General features: G+C 36.5%; 2 protein-coding genes and 1 long non-coding RNA gene across 5 annotated transcripts in view; 2 read left to right on the top strand and 1 right to left on the bottom strand.

Moving 5' to 3' along the window:
- cnfn (cornifelin) lies at window positions 1-6,348 on the top strand. The gene is made up of 6 exons (XM_052618692.1): window positions 1-111; window positions 417-530; window positions 945-1,081; window positions 1,224-2,735; window positions 2,894-5,921; window positions 6,044-6,348. The coding sequence occupies exons 2-4, from the start codon at window positions 419-421 to the stop codon at window positions 1,311-1,313; spliced, it is 339 nt and encodes a 112-aa protein (XP_052474652.1). The 5' UTR covers window positions 1-111; window positions 417-418; the 3' UTR covers window positions 1,314-2,735; window positions 2,894-5,921; window positions 6,044-6,348.
- Window positions 6,349-6,940: 592 nt separating this feature from the next.
- LOC128030756 (uncharacterized) lies at window positions 6,941-14,632 on the bottom strand. 2 transcript variants are annotated; one of them, XR_008187956.1, is made up of 4 exons: window positions 14,496-14,632; window positions 9,056-9,176; window positions 7,981-8,129; window positions 6,941-7,847 (listed from the first exon to the last, which is right to left on the bottom strand). It is a non-coding gene; the product is annotated as an uncharacterized LOC128030756 (long non-coding RNA). The 2 variants fall into 2 exon arrangements; XR_008187955.1 differs by having other exon boundaries at window positions 6,965-7,838.
- A 32-nt stretch (window positions 14,633-14,664) lies between these two features.
- LOC128030752 (platelet-activating factor acetylhydrolase IB subunit alpha1) overlaps window positions 14,665-22,820 on the top strand; it is a 9,142-nt gene continuing 986 nt past the window's right edge. The window contains exons 1-7 of one of the 2 annotated variants that reach the window (XR_008187954.1): window positions 14,665-14,780; window positions 15,270-15,353; window positions 15,502-15,591; window positions 15,687-15,803; window positions 16,663-16,785; window positions 20,091-20,242; window positions 20,360-20,502. Coding sequence is in view for 1 of the 2 variants with exons in the window: in XM_052618691.1 (XP_052474651.1) it covers window positions 15,276-15,353; window positions 15,502-15,591; window positions 15,687-15,803; window positions 16,663-16,785; window positions 20,360-20,617 (666 nt within the window). In the remaining variant the exon portion in view is untranslated. Of the gene's footprint in view, window positions 14,781-15,269; window positions 15,354-15,501; window positions 15,592-15,686; window positions 15,804-16,662; window positions 16,786-20,090; window positions 20,243-20,359 lie in introns of both variants that reach the window. The other variant, XM_052618691.1, reaches the window with a different exon arrangement.

The following is a 22,820-nucleotide window of genomic DNA, read 5'->3' as shown; positions in this document are numbered from 1 at the left end:
TTGTCAAGCTTGAGTTGACTTCCATCTTCACTGAGATCTATCACAAACTGAACATCATTCACGAGGAAGTGAGACACATACTGTATACAGGAAGGCTTTCCAAAGAAACAGGTGAGAGAGAGAGAGAGAGAGAGAGAGAGAGAGAGAGAGAAGATTATCATTTTAAACCTTCTTTCTATAACGTATGACATTTATGTTATGTCCTATAATTAATACTATATATATATATATATATATATATATATATATATATATATATATATACTTGATATAATAGCAATCAAATGAATAAAAAGCATTCTTAATATTCACAGCAAAACAATATTGCTGTATTTTTAGAAACAATGTAAAAGTGTAAGTTGTCATTTGTATTTGCAAATTATTATATTATACCATTTGCTACATGTCTTTGTCAGAGATGTCATATCAGACAGAAGCGATGACTACCCAGCCTCAGATGACTGTAACCAGCTACACTGTCTCTCACTGGAGCTCTGATGTCTGTGACTGTTGTGACGACTGTGGAATCTGTGAGTGTGTGTAGGGGACGGAGATGTATTTATTAATGCAAATCCATTTAGCTTGAACTAATGTAGTAATAGTGACTCTAAGCTGAGTAAGTTGTTAAAGGGGTAGTTCACCATATATTTTTGGAATGACGTGAGGGTGAGTAAATTCTAATGAACTATACCTTCAATCTTTTTTTTTTTTTGTGACGACTGTGGAATCTGTGAGTGTGTGTAGGGGAAAGAGATGTATTTATTAATGCAAATCCATTTTGCTTGAACTAATGTACTAGTAATAGTGATTCTAAGATGAGTAAGTTGATGTTTTTGGAATGAGGGTGAGTAAATTCTAATGAACTATACCTTTAATCTTTTTTTTTTACTTACAAGCATTGTATTGTAAAATAGTGTGAATTTCGCCACTGGTTTACTCCTCAGGTCTGTGTGGGGCATTTATTCCTTGCATTTTGGGATGTAAGGTGGCCCAGGATAATGGTGACAGCTGCTGTTTGCCCTTCCTGCCCGGTGCTATGATTGCACTGAGAACCAGCATCCGTGACAGATACCATATTAATGTAGGCCATGCAATAAAAATCCTTTTCAGTATTGATTACTGCTTATTTCTGCTGTTGATGTATTATTGGAATTTCTGCTGAAATACATAATTTCATAACTGTCAGAGACTAGAGCTACATGATTTGCTTGTGTCTTCTTTAGGGCTCTGTCTGTGATGACTGGGTGATTATGACCTGCTGTTCTTTGTGTGGACTCTGTCAGATGGCTCGAGAACAGAAGGCAAGAGGCTAAATTGAAAAGAAAACGAAGAGGATAAAACGGCTAATTTAAAAAAAAAAATGCCTCGATTGCTGGAATTGTTTTCATCGTCTTCTCTTTATTTTTTTTATATTCCAAAATATCAATGATTTATGTGATCCTTCAAGTACAGTTTATGTATATAAAATCATGTTACTAATAGGTTTTACATTAGGAAGTCATACTTTTTTGCTTTAGTCTAGTGGCTTGTCCTTTCACAGTTAAATATTTTCAAATATTTGCCTCCCCAAAATTACGGCTAAATATATAATGATGGTGATAATTATTACATACATTTCAAGATTTCTCTCTTGAAAAAACAATTGGATCAAGCATTGTGACCGCTGTCTGATCTTATTTACTCTGCATGGAACCTTTTTGGTTCCTCTTTCTCATCTTTAAAAGAGAGAGAACGCCTGTCATAGTTTTGCAAAATTATCAGGGAAGGTTTCACAATGGTAAGATACTGAATCACATTGATGTTTAAATAGAGACTGTTTTCAAGCAGAATATTCAATGTAATGAAATAAATTAATGAAAGATAAGATTTCAGACTATAAAGATTTGCTCACTGGTTTAGAACCTGTGAATCTGAGATTTTTCTCTGTATTTTATCTTGTTAACACTAAAGAGCATAGTTTGACAAATAGCTACTTGTCTACTTTGTTCACAGTGACAGGTTTTATGCCTTTGTACATGTATGTCCATATGCTGAACAAACACTTTTAATGTAAATAGAATAAAGGTAAAAGGGGTCTAAGAAGTGGGAACTTGGTAGTTGAAAAGTCATGTACATGTACAAGTTTGTTTCTGAGTTCTGTTTTCTGTTGCCCTGCATGCATATAAATTGGTTACTTCCCATTCATAATCTTAAAAGTGATTTTATTCATTTCAATAAATAAATAAAACATCCATACGTTCTTTCAATATTTGTTACATTTGAAGAAAAAATTAAATGCAAAAATATGTGACCAAATCCAGGCTAAAGTCTAAAAATCGAATTATGAGATAAGCATCAACGCTTGATTTCAACCATAAGTTTCACTATGATTTCAATCTTTGACATGGTCTTACTCAGTTTAAACTGATCATGACCTCTCAGTCTTTTATTTCTAGCAGCTGGCTGTATTAAGCTCTCAGTATTAGTTGCTGCTCACACTGAGTGAAGAACCTCGTAGTGTTAGACTTTGAAGTAAGACAGGGAGTTTCATTTTAAAGTGGAATTGAAAAATAAGGCAGATTCTACATGTTGTGAAATGATCATAAGGGGCAATATTCATCTGCCTCCCTAAACTTGCCTTCAAGTTTCAGGAGTTGCGTAGAGATCCCTGATTCTGGACTGCTAGGTAGGCTTGACATAAAAATTGCCATCGGAGAGTGTGTGCCGAGGCTCTGAGCAGACGACCGCGCAGACAGGTGAGCGTGGTCAGTAGGCTTCAAAAGCACAATTGCACATGTGCAGGCAGTGTGAAGAAACTCAGTGCTACTAGAAACTGTGCAATCCATCAATAAAAGAATATAAAGACAGCAATGTGCAATAATTCTGGGCAATTGTTTGTTCACGTTTGTTGCAGAGCGGAACATCAGCATGCGCTTTCGGAAGTATAAATGGAAGAAGTCCGCGTCCGGATTGCTCATGCGGAAAGCATAACACAGGTTTTACAATCGCAACTTCTTTGTTCTGTTACTCCTTTCGAGCCAATTTTCACAAAATTGGTCAGCTCCCGACAGCATCAGGTGTTTTATTTAATTATTTATTTATTTCAATTAATGTAATAGATTTGATATCATAATATTTAGGTTATAGTATTATAAATCAGGTTGGTTTGTATTTGTGACATAATATGTAAATTATATGCGTGCGACCCGCGAGACTTGCACTTGGACCATAGTGCGGCCCGCTGGAAAAAAAGGTTGAGAACCACTGCTTTAGACTTTAATTACATCCTGCATTTACATATTTTCTCTCCACCGTGATGTCTTTAGTAACCTACATAACCTCAGAGACAAGGGCAGAGTGGGACCAAAAAATCTATTGGGAAATTCGATAAGACCACTGGAAAAATTGCTAAAAAAAAATATATACTACTTATGTCATAGAAAATTGCATATATATATTAAGAAAGCCACCACTACTGGTCACATCTATGGTTAGGTTGATTTGTTTAGATCCAGTGAAATTGCTACCTTGACAACGCCACATCATGTTTTAGGTTTACGGATCTATGGAGAATATATTACATATATTTTATTTGTGTTCCCATTTGCTCAAATAGCAAAAGAAAAACTCCTCTATTTATAGAGTCAGTGTTTCGTTCATTATCTGACTCGGCTCGACGTTCATCTTCATCTCTCTCTTCACAGCAGTTCAGTCAGTGTACTGTTTGAGTAAATGAATTACTCCGGATATTGGTTTGTTTGAACTCAGAGGGAGTGTCAGCCACATTAAAAAAGTGAACAGCTTAAGTCATTTGTGGATTAATGCGTATTGGAGATGAGAATCCATTTAAAACGATTCAGTTCAATTTGGAGAACTGGTTCAAACGTCATGTTTCCTGGAAACGGCGTGCACCGGTGTGCAACGGGGTTTGAGATGCGTTTTCTCTTGTTTAGTGGGTGTGTCAGAACTGCAGTCCAATCAGCAGCAACATGTAACATGCACGCGGCATTAAAGTGAACTTGCACAGTGGCTTCAAGGAAAATAATGTACAAACGTGTTCGCTGCAGCTCGGTAAACACAACAACTCAGGATATTAGAAGACATGTTTCTCGTAAGTTTTATTGTAAAAATATAGGATATCAACATGATGTAGTTGTTTATTTTTTTAGCTTCATTGCAAGTGTATGACATTTGGTCTAGAAATAAACAATGGTAATTAAGTGCTTTTCCTAAAAATGAGAAAGAAAATACAGGGTATTAAAACCGTATGAACTACAAATAAAGTCAGTATGTGAGGCTAAATAGATGGCTCCGAAAATTCTTCACAAAGAACACAAAGAATGGCCTTCTCAGTTGCCATAGTTGCAACTCTTGCGTCATCAGAACAGTGTGTTCAACGCATCACCGTTTCTGTTTAAAAAACGTTGTCCAACGTTTTGTCGGGGCTGAACGCAACCCTGGTTACATCGAACGAATCGTTTGTGAACCGGATATTACAAACTGCTTTGTTTTGAACTCTCTCACAACAGACACAGAAGAGAAGACTATGCTGAATAAAGTTATAGTTTTTGCTATTTTTCGACCAAAATTTATTTTCGATGCTTCAAAAAAATTATAACCGACCCTCTGATGTCACATGGACTACTTTGATGATGTTTTTCTTACCTTTCTGGACATGGACAGTATACCGTACACACAGTTTCAATGGAGGGACTGGGAGCTCTCAGACTAAATCTAAAATATCTTTAACTGTGTTCCAAAGATAAACAGTGGTCTCACTGGTTTGGAACAACATGAGGCTGAGTTATTAATAATAATAATTTTGATTTTTCGATGAACTAACCTTTTAAGTCTGGACAACTCATATGTTGGAATCGCCAAGCTCAAACCTGGTATTTTCAAAAATCTTCGAAAATTAAAGACACTATTCATGGTGAACATGGGCATTACATCATTTTCTAAAGAGGTCTTTGGAAATCTCACAGGACTGAAGGAACTACATCTCAATCGCAATGCCATGATGTCTTTGAACATCAGTTTACTGGACAATCTGACCAATCTAATATACGCTGACTTGCGCAGCTGTCCTCTCAGTTGTGCCTGCCAGAATAGTGAACTACAGAACTGGACTTTAAGCAGTAAGAGACTCCAGTTTCCTTATCTTTTCAATATTACATGCCAAGACCATTCAGGCTAATTTTTTTTCACAACTTTGACACTAATGCGTGTTATTTAGACATAGCACTCTACCTGTTTTCCTCAACGTTTACATATACAATCTTAATAAGCTTGATACCACTTCATATGACAGACTCTACAGGAAATTTAAGTATGGCTACAATGTGATTCGTTCATGGTTTGGAGAACAGTGGTGCCGTTTAAGGGACCAGGAGGAGAAATACAAGTGCGATGCCTTTGTTTCCTACAACTCAGCAGATGAAGATTGGGTAATGGAACAGCTGCTGCCAAACCTTGAGAGTTCTTAATTTCCGCTCTGCCTCCACCACAGAGATTTCACGCTTGGCCGTTATATTGTCGACAACATTGTGGCTGCCATATACAGCAGTCGCAAAACGATCTGTGTGGTAAGTCAGAGCTTCCTTCGCAGTAAATGGTGCTCACTGGAGATCCAGCTGGCCAGCTCCCATCTCTTTCAAGAAATGCAGGATGTGCTTTTGCTGGTTTTTCTGGAGCCTATCACCTGTCCAGTTATCACCGTATCAGGAAGGTCATGCTCAAAAATACTTATTGGCAATGGCCTGGGTCAAACTGTTCTCATCCAAACAGTGCAAAAGAACTGTTCTGGAATCAGTTAAAGAGAGCACTAAGGAGCAGCAACACTAGAAGCCAAGAGAAGCAAAATGATCAGAGGAGACAAGACAAAGAAGGTACAGACAAGGACCTGATGCCCTGATTACAATGCCGTATTGATATTTCCATAGGTATGTATCGTCATTATTGTTTTTAATAGTATTATTGTTCTTGAATTTGTTTCATTGTTATGAACAAAGATGTGGGCGTGGTTGTTTTTACTCTGTCTCTCTCTTTCTGTGCTGCTCTTCAGGGCATTCATCACCACCTGTAGCTCAGTTGTAAAAGCGTGCCTGAAACTGAGAGGATACTGTGGCAGTTCATTCTAGGAGACACACTTCTCCCCTGCTCGACTGAACTTTGTGCTTGTTTTTTCATGCAGAGACAATAGTTGTGTATTAGCAGTGGCTAATTCAGCATTAACTGTTAATTGCTGTTGTTCCAGGTTGAGATTGAGCAAAAGGTATTGAGGCTCTTTTGTCTTGAGTGATTTTAATTTAAGAGGGAAGCTGTAGGGGGATATTGCCTTTTGCTTCTGTTTCTGTACAACAAGGGAGGTGAGGGAAGTTGGCTGTATATTTATTTTCTTTATAGTTAGTTAGAACTCCTTCTTAAATTAGTTAGTGAACTATTTTGTTTGTTATTTTAGGCCCTGCTCATCTCTGGGCATTTGCTCCCATTTACATTACATTGTTTTTTTGTTTTTTTTGCTGTCTTATAAATAAAAGGATTTCTGTTTAAACAGTATGTATCAACTGTTGTAGTCATTCTGTGGCAGAGGATTGATTTATGTTCTCACGATTCGTTTCCTCTGTACTTTTTTTTCTTTCTTTGTTACTTCCCCTTCTGACTCCTAGATGCTTAGAGGAATGAAACGCATATAAAAGACCACATTTAATCGGCACAATATGAGAACAAATGTAATATACTTCAATAAAAGTTAATTAAAAGGCTGTAAATTCTGCAGGCTTAAAAACTAAAATATCATGTAAAAAATACAAAATCACTGGAAGCAATTTTGAATTTGTATTAGGAGTTATAGTCAAATTTAATACAAAATAAATAAATACATATAAATAAATGAATACATCTTTTTTACAGAATACTGAACTTAATGATAAAAGCCCAGTCCAGATATATAGGAGAAATCTGACACACACAAAAAAAAAAACAATAATCAATTAACAAACCAATCAGTATCCTTGCTACCAAAAATAAACCCTATTAATTCAGGAAAATAAAAGATAACTAATATGTATTTTGTGCAGCACAAAAAGTGATTTTAAAAAGAAAGTTTTTAAGAAGTTTCATTCACTCAAATACAAAGAAATCATGATTGCACATATTTTGAGCATACTTGACCCTGAAATTCAAATCTGATTTAATTAGAAGTAATGGTTTAAAAAAAAAAAAAAAATTAAAAAATAATAATAATAATAAATAAAATAAAATAAAATAAAATAAATAAAAGGTATGTCTGTATGTGTGAGTGTCTGTATGGTTGTGTGTGTATGGGTGTAACTACAAAGACAACATACAAAGATAATCTTGCCAAACAGCTTTGCTAAAGGTAAGGTGGTGTGTTTGTCCTGGGACAGTGAGTCATACCAAGGCAGTCAGACCTGTGCTAGGCATTAGATGGATGAGGGCAACGAAAATAAGGCTTGTACTGAATGCCTTCAGAGAGATAGGATGCTGAGAATGACAAGGGAGCCCATCTTTCTCTTTCATCCTGAACTTGCTGCTGATGGAACCAGGATCTGGATCCTTCAAAAGATTCTTGTGGTTTTTGTTTTCTTCTCTCAAATATGTGATATGAATTAAAATCAAGATCTTTGTCTTCCTGCCACTGTTGAGAGATTCTAGAGAGGTTATTTCAAACGTTCCACTCTGCTTAGTGACTGCTGCTGAGGATAGGAGTTTACAGGATGATCGACCCAGGTGGGGCTTCTAAGTTTAGGGAGGGCATGCTGGGAAAAGGTCTGTTCCTGGTTAAGGAGTCGTCTGATGTGATGTTGCTGAGCTCCGGAGCAGCTGCCCAGATCAAACTGTAAAGACTAACCAATCAAATTCACATGCAAAATAGCCATACACTGCAAAATGTAAAATATTGTTAACCTCTGTAATAGTCTAGTTTAAAACTACTTTATTTTGTTTTATTTGGATTTGATTCTTTACTTCATTACTCACCACATTAGTGTGTGACTGTTGTGGTTTTTCCAGGGAGAAGAGAGTGGACGATGTCTTCCATTCTTCTATCCTACGTTTCTTGGTGAAAGCTCTTCTGTCCATGTCCTACTTAACTTTCTGTGCTAAGTAATCTTGTTGTATGGCACTGTCTAGGATACAGAAAGGTAATTTAAAACATGTACACAACTATATTATGAAATGGTTTATATAGGTTTATATATATATATATATATATATATATATATAAACCATTTCATAATATAGTTGTGTACATGTACAAAAGACTGTTTTTATAAAACATTTTGTAAAAATAATGATTTAAATAACGATTAGCATATTTCTACATTTAAATTAATTTGGTTATTTGTGGAGTGCATTAAGTCAAAAATGAGTGATACAACTGTCCTGATACAATAATAATAATAAACTACAGAATAGTTTGGCATAATATTTTATTATTTTAGGTTTTTTGAAAATGAAGATGTGTACACTTTTTTTTTTTTGCATTCCCTGGGAATTTAACCATTACCTTGCCGTTATTTAAATCAGTGGTTATCAACATGTGGGCCACTGCCCCCTAGTGGGTCGCGATGTTATTGCCGCCAATTACTATTAAAAGAAATAATAATTTATGTAAAAATGTCTAAGTCACACACACACACACACACACACACACACACACACACAACACACACACACACACACACACACACACACACACACACATATATATATATATATATATATATATATATATATATATATATAGAAAATTAAATAACAAAAAATAAATATTAAACTGTAACTATGCTTCCACTATTCAATTCAATTCAATGCAATTCAATTCAATTCAAGTTTATTTGTATAGCGCTTTTTACAATATAAATCGTTACAAAGGAACTTTACAGAAAATTATGTTTCTACAATATTTAGTAATAGCTTATAAGTGGTGACTGTCTGTTTGTGCACGTATGACAGGATTTTTAGAAAAATTTATAACAAGAAATAGTCAGCCAGACGATGAACATTATAAATATTATTAATAATTAATAATTATTATATGATGCAGTCACACCTGTAGCAATATTTGTTAGTTCTGTTTGTTGATTCTGGGTTAGCATCATCTGAGGTCCTCTGAGTGGTCAGCATCATCTCTTCTCAGGTTTTCTTTATCCAGACTGGAGCATGTGTACATCCTAGTTACCGCAAAACATAGAAACAAATAGAGACATCATTAGCATAGCTGCTGTTCCAACAAAGTAAAATTAATTAGTGTAACCCAAGCTAAAGAATAATAATGCACATTTGATCAGATGCAACTGCAGTCACAATTTAAGAGATACATTATTTGAATGCTTGGTGAAAGAGATGCATGTTTAATCTATAGATTTAAACAGAGAGAGTGCGTCTGAACCCCGAACATTATCAGGAAGGCTATCCAGAGTTTGGGAGCCAAATGTGAGAAAGCTCTACCTCCTTTAGTGGACTTTGCTATCCTAGGAACTACCAAAAGTCCAGCGTTTTGTGACCTTAGGGAGCGTGATGGATTGTAGCGTGGTATAAGGCTAATTAGGTATGCGGGAGCTAAACCATTTAGGGCCTTATAGGTAAGTAAAGATAATTTGTAACTGATACGAAACTTAATATGTAGCCAGTGCAGAGACTGTAAAATTGGGGTAATATGATCATATTTTCTTGACCTGGTAAGGACTCTAGCTGCAGCATTTTGGACTACCTGTAGCTTGTTTATTGACGAAGCAGGACAACCACCTAGAAGTGCATTACAATAGTCCAGTCTAGAGGTCATGAATGCATGAACTAGCTTTTCTGCATCAGAAACAGGTAACATGTTTCGTAGCTTGGCAATCTTTCTAACTGTTGACTATTGATTAGTTTAAGAATAATCCGCCAATTTATTTTAGATATTTTTGCTGCATATGCTACAGAACAACAGCAGTTGTGCCAAGCAGTGCCAGCCTTTGTTGGCATAGTTTGTGTCTACATTAAAGCATGTCACAAAATGAATAATTGCAATCATAGTAATATACAAGGTAATAATATGAAATATTAAAATTCCCAGACAGCAATATAGTGTTGGCCCAGATCCGGCCCACATCTGGCCCGCGTGAAATCCATTTGGGCCAGATCTGGGCTGACACTGCTTGCTGTCTGGGTTGGGTCAGGGCTATATAAGGCTCAGGTGTGGCTCAGAGTTGGGGTTCTGGTTTACTTAAGGCTGAAAATTGGTGCCAATAATAAAACCTGGTTTGGCCTAGATCAGGGCCAGCTAAGGCTGATTAACTGGCTGAGATTCGGGCCATTTATGGCCCATGTGTGGGCCGAGTCTTTAATCCAGTTCTGGGCCACTTCCGGGCCGTCATTCTTTGCAGTACTTGGGCAGAGGGAAAAGTCATTGTGTGGCCTGGATCTGGGCCAGAAGACATTTGCTATGTGGGAAGTTATTAACCCAACAATAGCGTGGTCAGTTATTTTTTTTTGCAGTGAGCCGCGCAAACATATGTGTTTGGTTGTGTGGGACACAAGTTGAAAAAGGTTGGGAACCACTGATTTACATCATGCTCTACTGCATGAACTACAGGAATGACTGTAGCTTTAAACTTAAAATAAAAAAAACTGTAGTTTTTTAAGCCATCAAGGAATTTGTCACGCATTTTAAACTGTATTTCTAAAATAATTTTCTTCTATATGTCTTGTTTTTGACATACCTGTCCATATCACCATGTCCCTGCTGTAACACCTATCCTTATTATCCACTGCATTGCTTGAACAATCTTCATCTCTCTGTCCTGAGCTCAGCTGAGAAGCCTTCTGATTCCCATTTAAGAATGAGTGTAGCCTGTGCAGGTTGTGATCTAATTGGAAACTGCGTATTTTGTAAAGTCTGTAGTAGACTTTACTCTCTACACTCGCCCAGAAGAGGTCGTTGGTGGCTTTACACATGGAGCTCTGAATTCCCACTGCTGTAGAGTTTTTCTCAAATCTCTGAATATTCATAAATGCATTTTCTTGGTTTCCTTCATCATGTGAGATTGCCTGCTTGTGAAACATCAGAGTTATTCTTATTAGCTTCATCTGGAGTAGAGCATAACTGGTGAACCTGTTCATTTTCTGAGGATGACAAAACCACATATTCGGTTTCTCTAGAGGGGCTACTAAGACTATCTTGCCTTGTTTTGCTTTTAGTATCTTCCTCTCTGGTGCTGGCATTTCTCTCATACTTCCCATCTTCTGTAGACGCTCCCATAAATACAATTCCTCTATTAGTATGAAACACACTTGTGTTTTTTTCACTAGGCTCATTTCTTGAACTTTTCTTCCTGCACTTTTGTGGCGGTTAATTATTTTCTGGTGCCTGTAGGCTACTTCATAGAGAGTGCAATCCACGTCTGAATCAGGTACAGAGGGAGGTGTGTGATGTACGGTGCCCGTAAAATAACTTGTTCGGTTTACTTAGTTTTGTCGTGGCCATGACATAATAACTCGTGGGAACCTGATAATATGTCGTGGCCACAAGATATTAATTTGTGGGAACGTCATATTAACTCGTGGGAACGTCATATTATGTCGTGGCCACGAGATCATTTTGTCGAGGTAACGACATCCTTATGTCGTGGCCTCGAGATGCTATGTTGAGGGAACAACATCCATTTCTCGTGGCCACGACTTCTTATGTTGAGGGAAAGACATGTTTTTCTTGTGGCAACGAGTTTAATGCGTAAACAAACCTGCGTGACCATAGCAACCCTGGATTATCAGAGATGGAATCATTAATATTTTATTTTGAATTAAGTTATTATTATATTAACCGTATGTTTTGGCTACCGGGCTTTATTACATGCGATCGTCAGCATTCAAATGAAGTTTATCATAAATAAATATTACAGTCCATAATAAAATATAAAAACTTTTTTATCCATCCCACAGTCTTGTTAGTCCATTAACTGATAGCCTTTCCCCCGTAATATGTGTACATTATTATTATTATTATTAGCCTATTATTATTAGTTATATTTTTTATTACGTTTATATTCATTTTTTTGCTTCAATTTCGATCTATTTACTTAACTGAATACTTTTGTAAATAATAGCGTACTGTAAATGCTCGACATTAACATAAAATGTCATAAATGCATAAAATGTAAATGCATAAAATTTATATGTATAAATAATATAATAATTTCTTAATTCAAAATAAAATATTAATGATTCCATCTCTGATAATCCAGGGTTGCTATGGTCACGCAGGTTTGTTTATGCATTAAACTCGTGGCCACAAGAAAAACATGTCATTCCCTCAACATAAGAAGTCGAGAAATGGATGTTGTTCCCTCAACCAGGGGCGTGTCTAGAGCATTTTCAGTGGGGGGGGGGGCATGCTGGGGCACTGCCTCCTAATGGGGTGGCCGCCAGTGGCCAAAAAAAAAAAAAGCGAAATTCTACAGTGTATTACGTATATCCTATTGATTTTATTATTATTATTAACTTGAATAAGTTACTTGTAAACAAATGCAGTAATAAAGCACATTTTTGATTAATTTAGTTTTTGTCATCCCATATATTTATTTATTTATTTTTTTCATTGAAAGAAACTCCCTATATCTTTACTTCTTTTCATGGCTTGCCACTGCTCTCTTCCCTGCCTTCAAAAGAAACACTTATGTGTGTCTGTTTTTCTCAATCTCAAAAAAAAAAAAAAAAAAAAAAAAAAAAAAAAAAATCAAATTGTAAATGAAATGCACAGAATGCATCCACAACATTTCATGTGTAAATGGTTAAGTTAGGCCTGACAATTTAACTGACTCTCTAACTGACTTACTCTCATGCATTAACAAGTAACGTGTCACCAGACAATTATTATTATGGAACATTCTGTGCATATTGTCATTTGGTGCAATCTTGCTATATGTGGTCACTGTCACAAAATAAACTGATACAAAATATGCAAATCAACATGACTGTTTATTGTTTGATAGCCCCCCAGCGTATTTTACTTTTATTGTGTTTTATTAAACGTTGACTGAACGTTCGATTGAAATCAACCACGACCAACGCGAGCAGAGCCTGACTGGGTAAAAACATTGATCTGAGAAAACCATACAAACATTTTAAACCATACATAAAGGTTACCTACCAGCTCTTTTGCTTTGTTTGGTGCCTTGTGATGTGTCGTTCTTGAACGACGAATCTTTAATGTGACTAGGGAAGAACGAGTCGTCTCTATGACGGCGACATCACTTTGATTGTTTTTTGTTTTTTTTTTTACAGTGGATTCTAATCTTCAAAAATGACCATGTTGTATGATTTATGTCTTTTGAGTTCACCCTTCAGATTAGACTATAGAACTGTAGTGTTACTTGTTTAGGATTCAAAATGTTGTTTGCTTTTAATTTATGTCATTATGTCCTTTTTGAGCAAGCATCTTATACATATATTAAAAATGGATTAAAAATTAAACTAGGCTATAAATACTTGGATTATTATATTATTATATAGCCTAGTGTTTATTTACTGATAGACAGTCAAAAAGACAAATTAATCAATATTTTATTTATAAAAAGGTTTTATTTATTTATAAAATAATAACACCACAGATCCTCAAGAAACAGTAACAAAAACACAGTGACAGAAATGTCAGAAATAGCGCATGGGTCTGTCACGTGATTAAGGAATAATTTGAACCCGAAGACTTGTCAGACACGAGGTGAGTTAATCACAGACTGAAGACCCAGGTCAAGAATTAATTAATTAAGTCCAATATCGCGACGAGCGTTGTTTCTCTGAAGACGCTGCACTTCTTTGAATCGCGAACTTCACCAATCACAAGACATCTTATAGGGGGGCACCTGGGGTGGCCAATCGAATTTCAGGGGGGGCCACCACGTAGACCCGCCCCTGCTCTGGAGGCCACGACATAAGGATGTCGTTACCTCGACAAAATGATCTCGTGGCCACGACATAATATGACGTTCCCACAAGTTAATATCCCGTGCCCAAGACATATTAATACGTTCCCACTAGTTATTATTTCGTGGCCACGACAAAACTAAGTAAACCGAACAAGTCATTTTACGGGCACCGTAGAAAAGACCTCAGATGGAAGTAAGGCATCTTTCAGTTATGTTGCTTGGCTTCGGGGATATGAATGGCTTAGCGAATGCTGTATCTTTTCTAGATCATGAGTGGATGATGTTCTTTCTCACCACCATCTCTTCTGCTGTGCTGAGAAACTGGGTGAACCTGTTCCCCTCCAGACCTCGAATCTGATCCATCTCAATCCTGATTTTAAGACGCCTCTTTTTGTGTGACGAGTTAATCTCATGCTTATGTGGTTAACGTTACCCCTAACTTGCCACTTTTTTAGGTTCATCATATGGCAACATTTAGCAACATACCTTAAATGAACAGCATTGCTTTTGTCAAATATATATATACAAATATCAAATCAACAAATAAAATCAGCATGTATTTGAAGTTCAAAGGCTTTTAAGTTTTACCTTTTCGTTGCTTGGCAACTTGCTTCAAAGACGGACGTCCCGACGTCATATGCATATCTCTGCAAGGAAAAAAAAACAACCTACGGTCAAGAAGACTGGTGTTATGTTATGTTACATTTTTAGGTTATTATTCCCCGTTAATAACGCATAATGTTTTTGTTTTTTTTAGCTTGACCGTGCTCGGTGATCTGCTAGTAATGTCTGGTTCGATATCCCATCTTCCGGGGTTCGGCTGCAGACCGCTGACTGATTGAACACAGAGCTCTGCTTTGGGAACACTTTTTGGTAACGAGTTCACTCTTTTTATTTAATATGAATCGACATAAGTGTCAACATGTATTATATATACTTATATGCAAAAGTATGATGTTACGCAGTGTTTAACGCATTGCGTCTTGTTCTAAATGGAAGGTATCTGCATGCTAATTGCTAACGTTACATTAGCCGTGTGAGCTGCACGGTAAACTGCACTAAAGAGAACGGTTAGCGAAAGTTAACATTTATACATATGAAAACTTCCAATTATTATTTATTAGATGTTATTTTTGCTCCAGCTTGTTTGAGAGGTTAACTGCAATGCAAACTTAATCCAAAAATTGCACCAAACAAACTAGTTTAGCTGTGAAAAAACAACCAAACAAACAAAAAAAAAGGTCATGAATTTTTATAATTTGTATGCTTAAAACAAAACGTTGTACACAAATGATTAAATAAAATGTTCTAATATGAGATCCATATTTAACTTTGGTCATGTCCCTCTGTGTTTCTCCTCAGGAAGTGATGAGTGCAGACTCTAACCCTGCAGCTTCACCCAGCCCCTGTCAGGACATCCAGGGAGATGGTCGATGGATGACTTTGGTACTTCTTTTGTATAATAATATGTTTTACAACTTTGTTGTCCTTATTAGACTGCTAAAATATTACTTTGTTTTAAAAACTTAGCCAGTAATTTCTCTAATATGCAAAGGTTCTCTTAATAGCATTTTTATGTGTCTTCATCTTGCAGCACAATCGATTTGTGTCAGACAGTAAAGGAAAAGAGCCTGATGTTCTGTTTGTTGGAGATTCACTTGTCCAGCTTCTGCATGAGTTTGAGGTATAGCAAAGTATCAGCATCTCTTTCATTCTTCATGTCTGCCATTCATATCAGCGATTGCACACATAATTATGTGTTTTTGTGTTTGTTGTCAGGTTTGGCGAAAACTGTTTTCTCCTCTCCATGCTCTGAATTTTGGGGTTAGTGGGGATGCTACACAGCATGTGTTGTGGAGACTCATAAATGGAGAACTGGACTACATCAGCCCAAAGGTTGATTTGATTTCCTTCATTTAATTTAAGAGTTTTAACGGTTATTACATTTCTCATTACTTTAGACATTACTTTAAATAATAATCCTTCTTTAAAATACTTTTAGAGTTTGGCTTTCTCATTTTACAAATTTAGATTTTTTTCAAAATGAAACCAGCATTTATCTAGAGGGGAAGTATCTACACCTTAAATAAGATGGTATATGTACATGTAAACAGTAAATGTATGCATTTATTCTTAGAGGTGAATCATTTGTGTATGGATCCTTTTTTTAATGACTATTTAGGCATCTTAAAGGTTTAATGTGTAAGATTTACAACAATCTATTTTACAGAAATGTGATATATATATATATATATATATATATATATATATATATATATATATATATATATATATATATATATATATATATATATATACATACACACACACACACACATACATATATATTAGGGGTGGCACGGTTCAACTTTATCATGGTTCGTTTGTTTCACGGTTTCGGTACAGTTCGGTATGTGCTATGTTCATGGAAAAACTATTTTCTAATAAAAAATATAAAATGATTTTCAGTTTTTTGTTTAGGAAGGTCTAGCATTAGTTTTTAGGTACAGAAATTGAATAAAGTAATCAAATGGAAAACAGCATTGCATATTTGACTCTGTAAATGAAAGATTGTTCTTCATTACAGTTGCAAAAGCTTTTTAGTGAGTGATTTCTCTGTTGTTGCTGTTAATATAAAGACTGTCACTTTAAGAGAATGCACTGATTCAGTAGGCCTCCGTTCAGCCGGCTAATGTCTGCTGTAGGATACAAATAGAGTAATTAGAATTGTAATATTTTGTGTGTTTGTGTACAGGTGGTGGTGGTGTGGGTAGGCACTAATAATCATGGTAACACCCCAGAACAGATCTGTGGAGGCATCATGGCCATCGTCAGTGTGATCCATCAGAAACTGCCCCACGCTCACACTCTTGTATTGGTTAGTTATCTCAGCTCCTACCCCTCTGTGCCAGTATTGTTTAATTCTAATTACATTTTTAATTAAATTCATCATACCAGTATTGTCAAAGTGCCATGTTCATAGCTATTGTGACTTGATCAGCACAAAATTGGGTAACAGAATACCTTAAAAAACATAAAAGGGGGAGGGGGGAATCAGGAGATAAAAATGATACAATATATTATTTTAAAATAATTCAGATAATTTCTTATCTGAATCATATAAATGATTGTATTAATCACATTTACTGTAATGCACACTACTGTTCAAAAGTTTTTTTTTTTTTTTTTAAGAAGTTAATGGTTCTATTCAGCAAGGATGCCTTAAATACATGACATAAATACTTTGTAGCATTATAAAAGTCGTTATTGTTTCAAAAATCTGCCGTTCATTTAAACTTTCTGTTAATCAAAAATCCTGAAAAATTTTAAGAAATTTTCCTAGTGCAGCATATCAGCATATTACAATGAAAAATCATGTGACACTGAAGACTCGAGTTACGGCTGCTGAAAATTAAGCTTTGCCATCACAGGAATAAATATGATAACATTTTATAATACATTTTAAGTTGTAATAATATTTCACAATATTACAGTCTTTACTGAATATTTGATCAAATAAATTGCATCCTTGGTAAACAAAAGACTTAATTCAAAAACATTATTTCTAAATAAGTCAAGATGTAGGTGTGTTTTTTTCTTCAGTAGTTTCAATTTTGATATTTTAAGGTCAAACCGTTCTTGTCTGTGACTTATGTAATGGAGGTCTATGGTCACCACCTCAGAGCATGCACAGAGAAGTCCAAATTAAACAATTCCCCAGTTAGAAAACATTGATGGCCTAAGACACGAAACGAGCGGTTTGTGTGAGAAAACAAACAGTATTTATATCTTTTTTACCTCTTGTACACATCCACATCCAAGTGATCTGAGGGCGCGTGTGCTTCCTGAAATATAACGACATGAGTTTTACTGTTGCTATAGTAATGAACTCAACTTTGACAGGCATCTGATGGACAACCATGCAGTCGCTCTTACTGTAGCATATATTTCAGCAAATTTTGCTTTGCCTAGGTAATAACGTCTACAATACTGTACATAAATAAAGGCTGATCAATCACTAATGATTTTTCCAGAGACGGTACACCAAAGGTTTTGTTTTTGTAATTAACTACTGGTGATCCGAAAACCTATGCAACTGGTTCTTCTCTCGTGAACGAGTCAGTCTATTGTTCGTTATCTGGCTCGGTGTTCATCTTCAGTTCTCTCTTCACAGCAGTTCAGTCAGTGTACTGTTTGAGTGCATGCATTACTCCAGGATATTGGTTTGTTTAAACTTAGAGGGAGGGTCAGGCACATTAAAAAAGTGAACAGCTTAAGTCATTTGTGGATTAATGCGTATAAGAGATGCAAATCGTTTAAAATGATTCAGTTCGATTTGGTGAACTGAATGATTCGTTCGCGAACCGGATATCCAGACTGCTTTGATTTGAACTCTCTCTCAGAACAGACACAGAAGAGAAGACAATGCTGAATAAAGTCGTCGTTTTTGCCATTTTTGGACCAAAATGTATTTTCGATGCTTCAAAAAATTCCAAGGGACCCTCTGATGTCACTTGGACTACTTTGATGATGTTTTTCTTACCTTTCTGGACATGGACAGTATACCGTACACACAGTTTCAATGGAGGGACTGAGAGCTCTCAGACTAAATCTAAAATATCTTAAACTGTGTTCCGAAGATAAAAGGAGGTCTTACGGGTTTGGAATGACATGAGGTTGAGTCATTAATGACATAATTTTCATTTTTGGATGAACTAAGCCTTTAACATGTTTAAATGGCAACACCGCGAACACAGGCTGAGAGTCTTCAGAAGGATGCAGAACTAAGATCTTGAACTGCTTGGATTAAACTCACTTTTAATTTTCCATTTATTTGAAATAAAATTATATATAATTTCTAATTTTTATTAGTCATTATATGCTGCGGCAGATATCATGTGCGTTACAAGCTTCTGTTTGAAAAGATCGTTCATGTGCAGTGTATATGTGTGTGTGCAGAAAAAAACGACTACAACATTATAGAACAAAACTGAATAAAATTTTCCTATGCATTTTACATATACATCACATTTCTCATCAATATGGTTAACACTAAAGATTAATATTAAGGGAAAAAAGCACATCACAAATAGCCTACATCGTTAAATCCCATCCTACTGTAGATAAACAGAACATCTTCGCTTATTAACTACCTAATCATGTTCCTAAACGAAGCACAAATAAAGATATAGGTGCAAACAGAATACAGTGACGTCACCCTTGGTTTTGATAAGCAGTTATTTTATGACACAGAACGCGTTGGTGAAACTCATGCATCTAGCAAGAACTTAATACACTAAATAATCATGTTCATTAAAGCATTTAACTTTTATGAATTAATTAAATGTCAGTAATGAACAAGACTGCACAAATTATAGCGATCACGAGGAAGGTCCGTGTACAGTAAAGTGGACAGTGTACAACACCCCATCAGTTATACTCAGGTCTATAGTGCCACCTGCTGGCGCAGTTTAGTGACTTCTTAGAGAAAATTAAGTCGTTATAACGAGAAAACAAAAGGGGAAAAAATGATAAAGCATGGCCGCTTAGAACTTCCGTAAACATACAACACATTACTCACTCTATTAATGGGTTCCTCTGGCCTTGGACATCGCCTCCAGTTTATACTTGGCAAACTAAACACAATGTGCAAAACGCTGCGGTTCAACAGCGAAGAAGAGTCAGGATCTTCAGTCAGGCAGGTGTGTGATGCGATACTGTCAATGTCCTCGTCGTCGTCTTGTAGTTGTTCCATTCGTGACAACATATTCTCTCCACTTCTGTTGGCATCGCACAACACTTGCTACTAAAACACCACCAATTTTGAAGACGTGCTGCTGTGGCAAATGCTTCCTCCATCGAGTTCTTGATCTGTATATTCTGGTTCAAATAAATATGGTTGTGAAAAAAATGTAACGTTGTCTGTTGATATATCGAAATCGTCTTCCATTGTGATCTCCTGTATGTCTAAATATGTTTAAATCTTCACAGTAAAAGGTAACATTTCCAAAATCTGTGTAAACAATGAGTGATGTACACTCGCGCAAGAGATCACTTCCGGCACTTGCGCAGACCAGAACGCGCGCGCGCCCTCAGATCACTTGGACGTGTTTGTGTATAAGAGGTAAAAACGATATAAATACTGTTCGTTTCCTCACACAAACTGCTCGTTTCATGTCTTAGGTCATCAATTTGGACTTCTCTGTGCATGCTCTTTGAGGTGGTGACTGTAGACCTGCATTATATGAGTCACAGACAAGAACGGTTTGACCTTAAAATATCAAAATGGAAACTACTGCGGAAACAAAGACACCTACATCTTGGATGCCCTTGAGGTAAGCTAAGACATACCAACATTTAATTTCAAAGTGAACTATCCCTTTAACACAGGGTTTGGGGTAAAGTGTCCGAACCTTGATGGAATGTAATGCTCTTTCTTTCCTCTCCACTAGGGGTTGCTGCCGAGGGGGAAAAGTCCAAACCCTCTTCGTGAGCGTAACGCGAGTGTGAATGCTCTAGTTCAGGCTGAGGTAGCGTCTCTGTCTAATGTTTCCTTTCTGGACGTGGACCCTGGGTTCATTCACTCAGACGGTTCTATCTTACATCAGGACATGTATGATTACCTGCACCTCACGCAGCAGGCATACCAGAAGGTGTGCCAGCCCTTATATGAACGCATCAAATCCCTATTAGATAAACAGGCTCCCTGAACGCAAAACGAGATAAACCATAAACACCCTTTCCTGCATATGGAACGGATGTTTCATCCTTTATGCTCCACATTTAGAGCATTATTGAGATATAAACATCCTCAGGATAACTAATGACTGTTTAATAGACACAAACGCATATATATCACATGCTTTCTGTCAATATGCATTGCTGCTTCCTCGTTACTATAAGAAGAGAACCAGCTTAAAGGCATAGTTCATCCAAAAATAATAAATTGTGATGCCATTCTTTGTGTATTTCTGATCATTGTGTGATTCAACTCTTTTTGCCCCCCCCCAAAATTTTTCTTCTCTGTTCCATAGAATAAATAGTTATTCAGGTTTAGAATGACATGAGGGCGAGTTAGCCAAAACAGAATTTTATTTTTGGGTGAACGATCCCTTTAAATTGTCAGATTTATTTTATTTACATAAAATGGTTAGTACATTCCAAAGTGTGTACATGTATTACAAGACGCAATAACTGGTATGATGTTATTTTCACGATGACCTCTGATGAGTGATAGCTGTTGAAGTGTACATAAGTGATGTGTCCTGCTGTTGTGTTTTGATTGCTGAAGAATTTCTTGTAAACCTTGTGCAGGAAACAGCCGCTTTCCCAAAAGCATGCAGTGTGGCCCTTCATATGTTAATAACTGCATGTTTATTTATTGAAAGGAACAATATGGGTTCATTTGGTTTCTTAGGGCTGCACGTTTTCAAGTCTTTCATTAACCGTTAACCGAGGCCCTTAGCGGTTAATACTCGGTTAACCATAGTGTGCGCCAGGGTTTCCGTTGTCCGGTAATTTCCGGACATTGGCCGAAAAAAAAAAAAGAAATGTCCGACAAAATTTAATCTCTCTGGTCAAATTGTCCTATTAAAACTGCCTAATAATCTCGCCCACTAACACAATCTGGTATAAAGCAAATATACACCGACCTTTGGCTATCTTATAAAGGAACAGGCTCTAGTAATAGTTATGTAACTTTCCGTGTTTAGGCGATGGTAACAAGCAGGCTCCGCGGCCGCCTCGCTAAGGCTATAGCACTATTCGGACGGGACTAGTTTTCTAAACTACGTTTGAGTTTCGATTCTTACCACCTGACGTCTGTGATTTTCATGTACCAATTCGGACGGGACTAGTATCTCCGTGTTTATTACAGAGGTGGGAGGGTCTGATTTGTGCATCTGGGCGTCACAGAGATCACGCGCTGTGTATGCGTGCATTGCATTCATTCAAAATGATTGCCATTAGTATTATTACACAATAAATACTAAATGGCTAGTATAGCAAACCTTGTTAATGTGTGGTTCTTTTTAGTTTAACTTGTTTTCCTTTTTTTTTTTTTTTAATGTAACTGAGTACATAAATGAACGTGAGTAATCTTACCTGATGCTGATATTACAATAGCCGGTATTAACTGTTTACGCGATCTTGCTTTTGATTTTATTATTTGTATTTTTTATTATTATTATTTATTTGCCGCTAAGCAAATCTATCAAACATCCGCGCGGTAAGAGCATCTACGGTTATTCACGTTGGCCAAAACACACAAGGAATAAAATATCACCGGCAATCACAGACATTCGCATTCAGACGGGATTAGCTTTCTCAGAGGATCACTGAGTTTGCTGAAAAACGGTAGGTAATTTGCTCTGGAATTATCACAGAGGTTGTGTGAGAAAAACACAGACGTGGCAGATTCGGACGGGATTAAAATCACTAAGTACGTCTGTGAAACGCAGATTTCTCTAACGACCCCCTGTAAAACTAGTCCCGTCCGAATAGGGCTTATGATGTTTGACAGGTACAATATTTGAAAATCGATAAAAAATTTTTTTTAATTACATTTATATCTGAATTTATGTCAACCTATAGACTTTCAAATATTTAAAATGTCATGAATTAATATGTATTTCTGTACAAAATGACAAACATATTTTCCTATTATATTTTGCCTGGAAACGCTTCCAACAAGGCGTCGGTTCTATTTCTAGCATGCACGCGTCGAGCCGCGCCTGAGCCGCGCGTCTCACGCAGGCAGTCGGCAAGCTCTAACCTGTTAACATAACATGGGAGCCGAATTAAAAACAGACACGCCACGCAGCTGAGATGCTTTCGCCCATCGCCACGCATCCAGTGTGTCCTGACCGGCCTAATGATGCCCGGGTGTTGGCTGTTGAGATTACAACAACGAGG

This window comes from Carassius gibelio, chromosome A16 (assembly GCF_023724105.1).
Source record: "Carassius gibelio isolate Cgi1373 ecotype wild population from Czech Republic chromosome A16, carGib1.2-hapl.c, whole genome shotgun sequence".
Lineage (NCBI taxonomy): Eukaryota > Metazoa > Chordata > Actinopteri > Cypriniformes > Cyprinidae > Carassius > Carassius gibelio.
Note: the sequence above shows the minus strand (reverse complement) of the source record. Positions and strands in the feature narration are given on the sequence as shown.